Consider the following 14,256-nt stretch of genomic DNA (forward strand, 5'->3'; position numbering starts at 1 on the left):
CACAGTAAAGCATTTAAATAAAAACACTGGGAAATTTGAGAAGGTATTACCTTTCATTGTAGATGTTTTACATTTCTTATATTAAGAATGGGAATTGAACAAGTATGCCTTTAAAGAGAATATATAACTCTTCCATCAGACTTCACTATCAAGTTATCTGATTTCATTTTCTTTCTTTATCTCTCTGTTTCTCATACTGGGGATTGAATCCATGGTTGATTTACCACTGAGCCACATCCCCAGCCCTTTTTAGCTTTTGAGACAGGGACTCTCTAAGTTGCTGTCTGACCTTGAACTTGGATACCCCTGCCTCAGCCTCACAGGTTGCTGGGATCACAGGTGTGCACTTCCACACCTGGCGGATTCCATTTTCTATACGTATTTGCTTTGCTCTGTTCTGATTATATGACTTTTCCCCCCCTGTGTTAGTGGTTCACACAGAAATATGGTCACTGTATCTCCTTGGCTTTTCTCTTGCCTTGTCAGTCAAGCTGTCTTCATGATAGGAGGATGTAACTATGCTTCCTGAAGGATGCTGTAGGGTCAATACAGAATCTGAATCATGCATTCAATTTAGTCTGTGAGCTACTCCCTGTATGGTACAGCCTCCTTTAGGGAGTAGGTGGAATTTGACATTGGGCTCTAAAACATCCAAAGAAATGGTTATTTGTATGTTGTTTCTGTGTTAGATTCACTCTGTTGTTTTAATAGTTACGTTTAGGAAAATGATAAGTGCTAAGAATTCATCTCCTAGGAGAAAGAATGAAATTTTAATGCAATTTAAAATGTCTTTAATGTGAAGTTTTGGCTTCATGTGATTTTTAAAACAAAATGCCAAGACTTCAATTAGCCATCTTTAATAATCTAACACAAGAGTGACTTTTTGTGGTGATCAGAAGACCAGTGTTCTCAGGTAACTTCTGGTCCCTTGCAGTGTTGAAAACGTCACTGAGAATAGGTTCTATCCCTCAACTGTCAGCTGCATTGCCAGACTTAGCCCAGGCAACTTTATCTTATACATGTTATTTTAATTGAGAAAATGCCCATTATTCCCCTCAAAATATTTCAGAAAGATTTTTTATCAGTTTTCATAATAAATCTCAAGAATTTCACAACTGAGGGTATTTCTGGGAAATGTCTGCCTTTCTAAAAATTTAATTTGCAGCCCCAGCCAATTGTTATTGAAAAGTAGCCCATGACTGTCTTCTTGGGTTTGGCTTTGAGAAGAGTTTGTATAACATCCAGTTTTAAATTACTGAGAACTCATTAATAAGAAAAAAGTTTAATTAGTGTTCAAAATATTTGCTGTTAAAACCTTCAAGTAATGCATAAGAGGGTAACAGGGAAAGCACAACCCCCAGATCCCCGTCAGGTGGGGGCGCGTGTCCTCGGGCCTGGCCCCGCGTGGCCCGCGCTGTGCTGGGGCTCCGTGTGCAGCGGGGCTGTAGCTTGTTCTCCACAGCCTCCCACGGGTCTTGTAATTTAAAAGGCGTATGCTAGTTTATTTCACCAGTTCTTCACTAACGCACACCTATGTCGTTTCCACCATGCTGAAGTGGAAGTCTTCTGTCACAGGTGACATTTATGCTGCTGTGTCAAAAATCATGCCCCACTTTCAGCTTCTGAAGAGGAGTTTTCCCCTTTACCTATTTCTACATGAAACCGAAGTTTACATTTGGTTTTATTTTGGACTTTATTTTCCTGACGCGGCCATGAATTTTCCAGGAAAAACTGAGAAAGCAGCATCCTTCAGTAAAAACTGCTTTGAAGATTTTATATGCAGAAAGAAAATACCTCTGACACACAACATACTCCATTGCATTTACTTTTTAATTTTTTTCGTTGTAGATGGACACAATGCCTTTATTTTTTTAAATTTATTTTTATGTGGTGCGGAGGATCGCACCCAGTGCAAGGCAAGCCTCATGCGTGCGAGGCAAGGGCTCGACCACTGAGCTACACCCCCAGCCCCTCCATTGCATTTTATGAAAAGAAAGTTCATATAATCTATAAATTATGTTTGATAACTTTTGAGAAGATAAGTTCATTGAAGTGGGATTCTCAAATTTAAAGGATATGCACATTTAAATTTTTGACAAAAATCAATTTGTCCTTCTGAAGATTTTACTCATTTACATCACCGCACATGAAAATATTTTTCGACTTTTTGTTGCCAATTTGAGGGAAAGGGGGATGCCTCATCTTAATTCCGCTTCATTTTCACATGTAGTTTTCAAATCGCAGCATCATTTTGTTCTTCAAAGCCCTCACGAGAGGCGCCTGTGTCAGTCTATGTGTGCACGGTGGCTCTGCCTTGCTGGCCCTGAAGCCCGTGGGTGGCCAGTGCAGCCTATGTGGGGACTGCTAGACCTCTGAATGCACAGACACATCCACAGCACCCGCTGGGTGGCACCACCGGGCCTTTTAGAGCAGTGCTGTCCAGGTCCTGCGTGGTGGTGGAAATGCCCTCTGTGGCCCACTGTGCGCCACTGACCATGTGTGTCTGTTGAGCCCCTGATTGTCACATGGACTGAGAACTGAATTTGCCTCAGTGAATTTGGCTTGTGACTTCCAAACACACAGTGTGATCTTAGAACACCCGTATTCTGAGTGGCTTAGCTTCCCAAAAGAAGCATCTTTTGGTACAAACTGTTGGCCTCATGAGAGTGGCTGGTGTTTGTGGTCCCTCAAGCTGTGTGGTTACTTGGAAGGACGCTACAAGAATTGCTCCTCACTGCCCACCCCCCAACCCCAGTGTGCACAGCAGATTCTGTAGCAAGCGCTGTCTGCACAGTTGGGGGCTGTAATGGCTGAGGAGCGTGGCATTTGCCCCAGACCTAATACCTCAGGAAAAGTCATCAGGTTAACATAGGGGGAGGAAACCATAAACCAGACACATGCAGGTTTTCCAGACATGACAGTTGGCGCTGTCCCCGCGAGCGATGGAAGTAGTTTGGAAGTGAGCCTCCCTTTCCCCACTTCTTATAATATGTCAGCGTTCCTTATATACGTGACTTTTGTTTTCATAACTTAGGGAATTAAAGACTTACGTTACTGCTTCCATTTAAAGTCAGTTACTTTTTTAATGTGTACCGAAACGTGTCTTTAGGAAGTAGAATTTAGGGCACTAAGTTGTGGGTGATGCACTTTTGGTCACCGAATCACACAGGAAGTGAATGATGGGAAGACCCTTGATGTACTTTTTCTTTTCCCGTATTTGGGCCTCTGAAGAGGAATACTGCTTCACTGAAATCCTGCCAAGGACCTTACCTTAGATTTTCATAATTGTTTCATAACATAAAGTTTTTACATTAGTATCCTTTTTTATCATCCAACAGATTCCAGACCACTCTACATCCCATTTATGACATTTTAGTATGGCTTTTAAATGAAAGAATTCGAGTCACAAAAGATAAAGTAACTTATTTAAGGTAATGGATAGGGACATTCCTGTATATTTTTTAAAATTTGAAAGCATTCATCCCTTCACAAATGTTTCAGATGGCATTTTTCTCTGTTTAAGGACCACAAATTTAAAATACGTGTTAATGTACGGAGTGTGTGGTGGATCGACGTAGCCCACTAAGACAGCAGCGTAAGAGAACGTAGCTGCGGAAGCCAAGAGGAATGCCTGTGGGCGGATTTTATTCATGACTTGAAAATATTTTTTTTTACACCTGATCCTAAAAACTCTCCTAAATTTGCAGCATGTGATTCTGACTCCTGACCGCCAGTGTCTGCTAAGGCCCGAGGGGAGCTGCCTGCTGGTGCTCCCCACCCGTGAGAGAGTGCCTAAAACTCCCGGCCACCGCAGCAGCTTTTTGAGACATTTAACATGAAGATACAGATCTTGTAGGGAACTTTATACTGTAAAAATAGACATATAGAAAGAAATCTGTAGAAAACATTTAAAAGTAACTTCTTTGATTTTGCAGGACTGGGGAATTGAACCCAAAGCTTTGCACACACTGGGCAAGTACTCTGCCCCGGAGCTCCATCCCCAGCCCTAACATGAACTTCTAAACTGGACGTTAGGTCTCCTGTGCCTTTTTGTTTGGCACCTTGGGTACAGTGTGCCCATCTGGCAGATAAAGGCGCTTACTGCAGGGGTCTCACCCCAGGACCTGGGGAGTTGCATCAAGTGGCAGGAGCTGACTGGTGAGTGCTGGCCTGGTTTGGGGCAAGCTGGGAGGCCTTTGCACTGTGACCCTTTGCTGTTGAGGCAACTGAAGAAAAATCAGGAGGAAAGTTATTTCTGGAAACTGGAGATAGAACTTTTACTTCTGCACTCAAGTCTGTGAGCAGTGCAGTGCAGTAATTCCAAATGCAGTGTTCATTTAATATTCAGAATGAAGTGGGACCAAATACTAAGTGAAAATATTTTGAACATGAATTTCTTATGTATCCACTCTGACACTGACTACTCTTGCTTTCTGGTCAGTCTTCCTTCCTTAATGTGGAAAATTACTAATCTCACCCTGGAAGAAAGTACATTTACTTTTAAGATACATAAGATACATAAGTGTATCTTAAAAGATACATAAGTGTATCTTAAAATGTAGGAAAGTGATTTGATTTTTAAGTAAAAGAAGAAGATGTTATTTTCCTAAAATGTAGATAATCATTGAAAATGATGAATATTAATTATTTTTATAGTTTTTAAAGACAGGTCATATTGTCTTTATACAAACAAAAGAAGAAAATCAGTTTTAACAAGATCATGTGTGAACAGATACTTGCACAGCAGCTTTGCTGTCCATCACGGGTGGCCAGAGGAAAGAGCAGTGGGAACTCTAACAGGCAGGCGATTTTAAAATCTGGACCCTGGACGTAAACTGTGGAAGCCTGTGTTGTGGTTGTTACCCACCGTAAATCTGCCTAGACCCACCCAAACAGGAAGAAGAGTTCACATGTGCGTTTGCTTCCATGATAAACTGAACGTGTTCTGGTCAGAGAGACTTGGGCATGGGAGTGGAGTGCTTGGTCTTCGTGGGTGTCTTCTCTTGACCTGTTAGAATCATTCTCAGCTTCTACCTTGAAGGACTGGAGGAGATAATGTTGAAGCCAGTCCCTGTAGAAGGGCAGATGCATAGGAAGCCCCTGTGGTGTTCCCAGTGCTGATGCAAGCAAGGACAAAGACATCCCTGTGGCGACCCTGTGGCTTGCCACTTGTGGCTTGCCCCCTGTGGCTTGCCACAGTGCTCAGAATGTGCAGGGTGGGAGGGAGGGACTCGACTGCAGTGGGCTCCTTGGTGGCTCATCAGCCTCCCCAGCAAAGAACACGTGGTACTTGTGCCTTGACAAAAACAGGGACACTTGAATTATTTTCAGAAAAGAGTGGAAATTTCACTGAAGAATATATTCTGTCTTTGCCTTTTCAATCTCGTACTTTCTTTAGAGGCTAGTGTCACGTAAAGTGGGAGAGAATAAATAGTTACAGATCCTTTGCTCCATAGAATTTTGACATCCTTTTCCTAAACCCAACCCTAGAGCAAGCCACCACAGGGCTTGCCGTTACCCTGAACAGGGTATCGCTATTGAACGATGAAATTCTCTCCATGAGTGGACACCCCTCTCAGTCATAGTCAGTTGCTGTTTAGCAACTTCTGTGACTCTGTGGGTGTGATGGATTCAGAAATACCGTGGATTTTGTGACCTGTAGAATACATTAGCTTGAGAGATGTTTTAGCAGTTGTTAGATCACCCCAGATGGGACACTCTAAAGCTTCTGACCTCTTGATCTCAGTTGGAACTTACTGACTTGCATTAGAAAGAGCTGACGTGTGGAAATTGATATGGATGCCCCTACAGTAGCACTTGGTGCTGTTTCTGTCCACTTGGGTGAACAGGTCTTGGGACGCTCTGCATTAGTCATTCTGAAGGCCCAGCTTCTTGATCTGGGAGTGTCTCATGGGTAGAGTCCTACTTGCCAGTATCCTGCAAGCACCCATCTGAAGATATTCATAGTAATGCGGATTATCCTCCAAGGATAATCTGTAAGAAGGCATACTTGTAATAATTTTTATCTTTTATCTGTAAGAAGGCATACTTATAATAATTTTGAAGATGTTTTGAAATTCCTTTAAATCAAAATTTTAAAACCCACAAATTATCAGAAATTCAAGTGCAAATAACTACTGCTGGATGAGCTGCGGGAGATCTGGGCTGGAGCGCTGGAACCCACTGCAGGCAGAGTCGCTGCACACGCAGAGGTGGTAGGTCCACAGCCCTGCTCTCCTGGTCTTGGAGGTGAGAGTTGATTTCAGTGTGTCAGTACTGAGGCAGAAAAAGACTGAAGGTAGATGTATTTTTAGAAAATAGTTGTGGAAAATGATTTTCATTGATGGGCTATTGTGTCCACACGGAGTGGGGAGAAGGCAGGCGTGGGCCACTCATCGCCACTAGACCCGCTGTACTTTCAAAATCTAGATTATTGGGCTTTAGAAATTCTTTGTGATTTCTTTGTTGCTAGTGGGTGTAGAGAATGCTTGAGAGCTTCTTGATATATCCATAGCAACTTAGACCCTTTATGTGCAGATCAAATTCATTTTGATTCTTTTGTTTTCCGTGGTTACAGTCATAGAGAAGATCTTGGAGCTTTTTAATTTCTAAAACGGTATAAGTAATTTGTATTCAGGTTAGTGTTTATCCAGATAAGATCCAGAGGCCTACCTCAGTCTCTGTAATCTGCTATCCTGGTTAGGACCACAGATAGGTATATACCCACTTACACTGAAGTAAACTCCTGAGTGAGAATTTAACAATGGAGGGCAGGGGGTGTAGTTCAGTGGTAGAGGCCTGGACTTGATCCACAGTATCACAGAAAGACCAAAAAGGGAGGAGAGGGAAAAAAAAAGTCAACCACATATTTTTCAGATGTTATCTGGCAATGAAATGGCTCACACATCAGAAGTAAACAAAATTACTTACGCCAGTCAGCATACACGAATATACTAACAGACTTGGGTGTGAGTAACCTTCACATCTGGGGAGCATCTTTCCTGTGTGTGTGGTGTTGGGGGTGGAGCCTGCTGTGCATGCTGGGCATGTGCTGTCACGGAGCCACGCCCTCAGCCCCAATCCTCCTATTCTTGAGTTCACCTGCATGGATAGCCAGCGAGGCAGCAGTGAATCTGGTAATAACGACTTCCGACAGTTTAGCTGTTCATCGAACACGTGCTGTGAGCCGGATGCTGTTCCCGGCTGCCATGGACCACTGGAGTCGACCGTTGTGGACCCTGCCCTGTCTTCACAGAGCTTAGAATCTAGTCCAGGGCCAGCCCATGTTTTTGTACAGTCCATGAGCCAGGAATGGGTTTTATATTTCTTAATTGTTGAAGAGCATAATTTTGTGACATGAAAATGATTTTTAAAAAATTAAATTTTAGTATCCAAAAGTTTTATTAGAACACAACCACACTCAGGTAACATGCATCATTTGTAACTACTTTTTTACTCTAATGGCAGAGTGAAGTCATTTGAGACAGAGATTCACTGCAGGTTGCAAAGCCTAGAATATTTGCCATGCGTCCCTTTACATCACATTTGTCAGTCTTTGGTCAGTTTGTGTGGAAGCAACAGTCTGGATATTCAGTATCCCCAAGAAAGTTTGAAATCCTTGTCTTGTGGGGACTTGGGCAAGGTGAACTCCAGTAATATTAACATATTACCTAAAAAAGATACCTGGAGTTTGGATTTTTCTCTTTTGGATACTCAGTGTACTGAAATTACAAAAATTTCTATTAAGTCCATTCTCTGCCAAGATATATGTTTCTATACCGAAAAGCTGGGTCACCAGGAAGAGTTGAGAATTTCAGTCCCCAAAAGGCATTTAGTCCTGAATACTCCTCCAAAGAATGATTCTGGCACATCATGATCACTAATCAGCCATAGATCAGTCTTGCCAGGACCAACAGTTGCTCTTAGTGTCTTTCAGTGCAGAGCTCCCTAGGCACTGAGGGTGGCAAGGGACTTGGCACATGCTTGCCCGTCCTTTCTACCCAGGATCATCGGATTTGACGCAGCCCAGCAATCATTTGTCACTGGGTTAAGAAACCCTTGCTCAAGAAGATGCCCAAGATTTCCTATTATTTTTTCTCTAAAAGCAAAAGAGGGTCACCGCCCCCCCCCCCCCAAGCTGACTATAACTTATTTAAGGACATCTTGTTTTAGTGAAGTCATTCACACACAAGCCAGCTCCGGCTGTTGGTCATTGTCATTTAAAAATATTTGGACAGCTTTGCCACACAGTAGAAGGCTTATTTCTTACTTATAGATGTTGGCCAGAATTACTCCCGAGGGCTGCCAGGTGAGAGGAGCAGGTACCAGTACCCAGTGGGACGCTATGCTAGGTTCTGATCTGACCACGCCACAGGAGGCCTTCCGTGAGGAATCCCAAGGCCCGCAAGAGGCGCACAGTCCTGAGGAAGAACTGGGCTCACACAATCTGCACCTGTCATGGAGCACTGTTTTCATATCTTTCCGGTACTGTTGTCAGCTTAGTTAGGTTACAAAGTAGCATTTACCGCTGAGGCTACTGTCATCCGCATTGCTACGGTCACATTCTCTCAAGCCACTCTGAGTGCCTGGGCTGGCTGACAGCACCAAGCGTAGGGCAGCACTACCCTAGGCTACCCAAGAAATCCCGCAGCCCTGGGACAGAGGGCGAAATGCTCTTTGATTTCTCTTGTGCAATAGCGAATCTCTCAGTTAACTGGAAAGCGTCAGAAACCCCACATTTATCAAATGTGAAAGCATCTTACAGCAAGCCTTTTGTTCCTGCAAATTATTGGCAGGGCTTTTGTGTCTGTTAAGGTCCTTGTATTTGTTTGCTTCAGTTTATCAGGGAAACTCTTCAGCCTGATTCTGGGAAGGGATCCCATTAGCCTCTGGGGTCCAGTCACTGAGCACTGTGGTCAGGGCCACTGAGCACCGCCGTCTGAAGTGTGTATGCGCGTTCAGATTCTTGAGAATGTCTGGAATAGAATCCCTTATTCAGCACCAGAAAAGATGTCTTGGGCCACAAGTACAAAAATTTTAAAAGCAAAGAATATGGATGCTGTCAACAAAATAATCATCTTTTGCTCAGTCCTTCTGTACAGCCCAAATCATTGAAATTTCTAACCGTAGTAACTGCAAAGAACCAATAAATACATAAAAAGTAGCTACCCTAGCATTCTGACATATACGATGACCGTGTAGAAGTAGACTGAGAACGTACCAACCTGGCAAGTGAGGACTTAAGAACAAACTTCAGGTAACGCCGAGGTCACTTTAAGAGAGAGCTGCTGGGGACGACCACGGTTGGGCTCCTGGGCTCCTGCCCTCATGTCTGTACTCAGGCAGCCTCGGTTCAAGAGCCGGCGTGCTGGTTCTCAGTGAGGACTGCGTGTCAAACACCTGAGGGGCTTGGGGGTCTGAAGCCTGGGGCCCGACTCCTCAGCCAGTTGTTCCAGAACTGCTGGGAGTGGCACCGGGGCACCACTGGGGTCTTCCCTTGAGGAAGTGTTCAGGGCGCTGACTCGCACGCGTCCTCGGGCTGCACTTGAGGCAGAGACCAGGGACACAGAGCCACCCAGTTCCACCAAGCTCGCTCGCCTCATCCCCACTCCCAGCAGCCATTGCTTGATTATTTGCCACCATAGGTATGTTTTGCCTGTTCTAGGATTTTATATAGAAGGACAGTGGTGCTTTTTAAAGGCTTCCCAGGTAGTTATAATGTGATCACCTGAAGTAGGAATCTCAAGGTGCTGAGGAGCACTTTGTGAAACGAGGGATAAGACATTCTTGGAGTGGCATGTAAAGGCAGTGTTTTGAAAGTATCATGGACAGTTTTCCTCAGATAACACTGAGGAGGAGGGCTGGCTTCTGTCCATTTGGCCATGTTTCCTTTCACACTTTGCTGAAATACTCATTTTTCCAGGCTCACATCCATACTTTTAATTCCACCTAGAAAAAAAAAAGATATTCTAGCAGCCTGGCTCTAAGCAAATTTAAACACAATTCAAAATAGGATTTTCATCCTGTATTATACTGTATAGTTTTGTGAAACTAAGACCCTCAGCATGACCTCTGGGCATCCATAGTTTTCTGTAGTCTTCCCCAAAGTAAAGAAATGTCACTGCACACAGTTAAATCAGCAATTCATTTAGAAATGTTAAGCAGACATTCTCAGGTCTGTGAGAACATGCAGCATCCACCATTGTGTAGAATCTTTCTTTAGTAAAGACAGCAGGAACTGCAGACCTGTATTTAAACTGGGTAACCACAGGAGCAAGTTGGTGCCCAGGCGACCCAAACCCAAGCAAAGCATGGTCCCCCGCTCGGCTGCAGCGTGTTTCAATAGCATGAGTGTTTCAAAGAAAGAACAATCTGGTTAGGTCATTGCAGCGATAGTGGTATTAATTCCAGTTCTATCAATGCAAAATTTTTGCCCATAGAGAAACCCTGTGTTGCTTTATTTTATGAGACTCTAAAGCCACGTGCGTTCAGATCCAGCTACAGGGTGAATTGTGTCATGGGTTTCTGCTGAGAGCACAGAGAGGGAAACGCACTTCTGTGCATGCATGTGGCATATAGCAGCTCTGTGTATACATATGGCGTATAGCAGTCCTGTGCATAAATATGGCATGTAGCAACGCTGTGCATACATATGGCATGTAGCAGCCCTGTGCATACATATGGCATGTAGCAGCCCTAAGATAGAAGCTTGGGTGTTGAGCTGGACGGGTTGCGGCCACGCGGCAGAGCACAGGCACCCTATCCCCAGCCGCTTCTCACGGGAGTCAGCCTGGAGCCGGCCCTCAGAGTGCCCCAGGTTAGCCAGAGTTACAGGAAGGTCCAAAGAGGAGGGTATTCCTACCCTGCCTAACCAACAGGAGAGCGGGCACAGTGCTCGGTGGACGTTAAAACTCAGCAGTGCTGGCTATGCATACTTCTTCTGGAACCGTAACCCCAGTGATGCTATTACAAGACTCATGAAATCATAGCTCAGTGACAAGATAGCTATCTGAATTTCATTAGTGCTAACAGTATACCCAAAATATTTTAGAGTGACAAGATCGTAGGACACATAGCGAGAAGAATTTGTTTCTATTCCTCCACCTTTTTAAAGGGATACAGATTTTTATAAGTGCTAGCAAAAAGCAGCCATATCTGAATCTCTTACCTTTTCTCTTCTCCATATCTGACAGCACATCAAACTGTTTAGTCTAGGGAGCGGTGTGTCGAAGGATGTCCATGCTAGCAAGGCATTTGTCCAAAAGCACTAATGAAAATGCTGCAGCCCCACTAGGAGCACCTCCCGTACTCCTGAGTGCAGAATGTAGAAGCAGCATCGAGCTCTGCCGCTCCGACACGTGGGAGGAGCCCCTGGTAGACTGCAGATGCTCGTGTGAATGAGAAATGAGGGAATCTTACTGAAAGCCAGAGCCGTCTTAGTGTCCTGACCACACACAAAAGAAAAAGAAAACATATATAAGTATGCGAGGGTAACGTTATTAGCTCTATTATTAGCTCTATTTAACCATTCCAAAGTGCATACATATTTCAGATCATGTTGTACACAGTAAATCTATACAATTAATTTTTTTTAAGTAAGGAAAAAAAAAAAGAATTGTGGGTAGGGATGTAGCTCCATGGTTGAGCTTTTGCCCAGCATGTGTGAGGCCCTGGGTTTAATCCCTAGCACCAAATAAATAAATAAATGAAACTAGAGTTTTCAAGTTCTATGTATCTCTAAGCAGTGCTTATGACCAAATGCTGTGCTCGTAAATTAATTCTTTCTTTCCCCCTTATTATGGCTATATGAATCACTTGAAATTCAGTTAAGTTCATTTGTTCCTTTTTGAGAAAAAAAGACTGAGAGAATTCCCAAGCTGCATCAACCATTTTCCCCCAAAGACTATAAACCAGGGGTCCAGGAAATTTCATTACTTTTTGAACTCCATCCCTATGTCGTTGGTGCTCAGTCTGGACCACCCTTCAAAGCCACCTGAGGAGATGGCAAACAGAAATAGGTCACAGGTCCCACCTCCAGGAATTCCAGCCCAGGCGCCCAGGAGTGAAGCCCACCTGCATTTAAAAAAAAAAAAAAAAAAAAAAAAAAAAAAAAAAAATATATATATATATATATATATATATATATATACGTATATATATAGTCATTGTGTCTGGGGGCTGTGGTCAGGGTTGGTAAATGCTGGTCATCATTGGCATAGATTTAGAAGCTGTGTGCACAGCAGTAGAGCCCACTGGGAAAAAGCACTGTGTCCGCACATTCCTGCAGAATCCAGGTGAGAGGCACAGTGGAAGGAAGCTAGCACCTGCACCAGGAACTACCCAAAATCCAGTTTTTTGACAATAAAATTGTCTCCCCCTTTTATTCAGATATTTTAATGTTATGTGTGTATAATTAGTTCACTTAAGCTTTAGCTGAAAACCCTGTTACATGAGAAATGTTTGTTCTTTCCTCTGCTGTATTTAGCATATTAAAATAGCTTCCTGTGTATAAAGTTCTTTTGGCAGGAATTGTGTTACTGGGCAGAGAATCATAGTCTAGTAGCCTGAGAAAGTTACAGCATTCATGAAATCAGTGGCCAGACCCACTAGGTTCTCTGGCAGTGTGATCTAGTTACCTTCAGGGGTCCAGCATTTCTCCTTTGCCTCCAATTTGTCATGTCTGAACCTTGACTGGGTAAATAGGAAAGTATGTCTCATCTCCACCTAAGTATGACATGAAAAGCAGAATCCTATTCGTTTTTCTTCAAGTTAGAATTTTCTGAGAGAGAAGTTGAAGAATGTGATTAGCTTATAGGCCAAATTAATAGGAACAGGAGTTATTCCTGAATAGACCTATAACATTTTTAAATAGATATGTTAGTACACAACTGCCCTATGTATGATTCGTGTGACACAGATTTTTAAAATAATTCTTTTAACAATGAATAATGTTGCATTGAAATTTTCTATTCAATATTGCTAGTTTAAGATGTTCCCTTAAAGAACTTTAGGGTAAAGTAAGTGGTCCTCCATTATATCTGTTATTTCTTTTTATCTGAAAATTAGAATTGTAAAATACCAAGAAAAGAAAACAACTTACCATTTCTCAGCTATCATGCCAAGCCCGACATAGTATTTTTCAATCCCACCGTGTAACAAACATCAAATACTGTTTCTGCTGTACAGATACTGGAGATTGCTCCTTATCAAATGTTGGAAGTAATTCATCTTTTAATAAAATCCTCGCATACTGTAATCCTTTATATATTTTTGTACAGATCGGAACATATGAATGATCAGACCTTACATGTGGCGTCTTCTCTCTTTAACAGAGCATTAAGAAGAAGAATACAAACAAGCAGGAGATGGGCACGTACCTGAGGTTCATCGTGTCCCGCATGAAGGAGAGGGTGAGTCCTTTGGGGGAGTCTTTCATGACCCCCCAGACATACTTTGCTCTGGTTCATTCTTCAAAGTTAATGGCTGAGAAATAACAAATATGAATCTAGCAATATGAAGTGTGAAAACCAATGCTATCGATTTCTTCTCTGCAGTAAACAGTTCTGTGTTCGGCTAGTTAGGCATTTTTCTTTTGTCTTATTTTTAACACAAGCATCTTATTAGTTGCATGAGATCAGAAACACTTAAAATTTTCATTTTCCAGAATAAACATTTTCATTGATGATTACTGTTTAAAATGGAATTTTCCAAAGTAACTTCTTTATATCAGCACTTGAAGGAATTCCACACTGAACTACAGAGTATATCAAACGTTTTCCACTAAGTTTTAAAGTACTTCTTATAAGATTCCTTACTTTGGGTGTTTTTTCTTTCCTTTTTTTTTTTGTGGTACTGGGCCTGGAACCCAGGGCCTTGTGCGTGCTAGACAAGTGCTCTGCTGAGCCACACCCGCATCCCGTGATTTCTCTTTAAAGGTAGAAAATATGTTGAATTTGAGGAATTGATGTTTTGCCTGTCTCTCTTTAACCACATTTAAAATGAATGTGTCTAACAACCCTTTAGGCTATAGATCTTAATAAGAAGGGGAAAGACAATAAACACCCGATGTACCGAAGGCTGGTGCACTCAGCTGTTGACGTTCCCACCATACAGGAGGTAAACTGGTTCCTTTTCCTTGTGCTTTGATACATTTTCTTAACTGTCGCATTAAAGAACAACTTGGCAGTGATGCCAGGATTCTGGTTGCTTCCTTTGCACTTCTCAACAGAGCAAGAAAAGACGTAACTACCAAATGAA

The 14,256-nt window shown here is 42.7% G+C and overlaps 1 protein-coding gene across 12 annotated transcripts in view; it reads left to right on the forward strand.

Moving 5' to 3' along the window:
* The window catches only part of Zmynd11 (zinc finger MYND-type containing 11), an 85,824-nt gene that overhangs the window by 56,917 nt on the left and 14,651 nt on the right, over positions 1–14,256 (forward strand). For all 12 annotated transcript variants that reach the window (XM_047520091.1, XM_047520090.1, XM_047520089.1 and 9 more), the window contains 2 exons: positions 13,332–13,409; positions 14,023–14,115. In XM_047520091.1, the coding sequence (XP_047376047.1) occupies positions 13,332–13,409; positions 14,023–14,115 (171 nt within the window). The remainder of the gene's footprint in view (positions 1–13,331; positions 13,410–14,022; positions 14,116–14,256) is intronic.

The sequence above is a fragment of the Sciurus carolinensis genome, chromosome 12 (genome assembly GCF_902686445.1).
Source record: "Sciurus carolinensis chromosome 12, mSciCar1.2, whole genome shotgun sequence".
Classification (NCBI taxonomy): domain Eukaryota; kingdom Metazoa; phylum Chordata; class Mammalia; order Rodentia; family Sciuridae; genus Sciurus; species Sciurus carolinensis.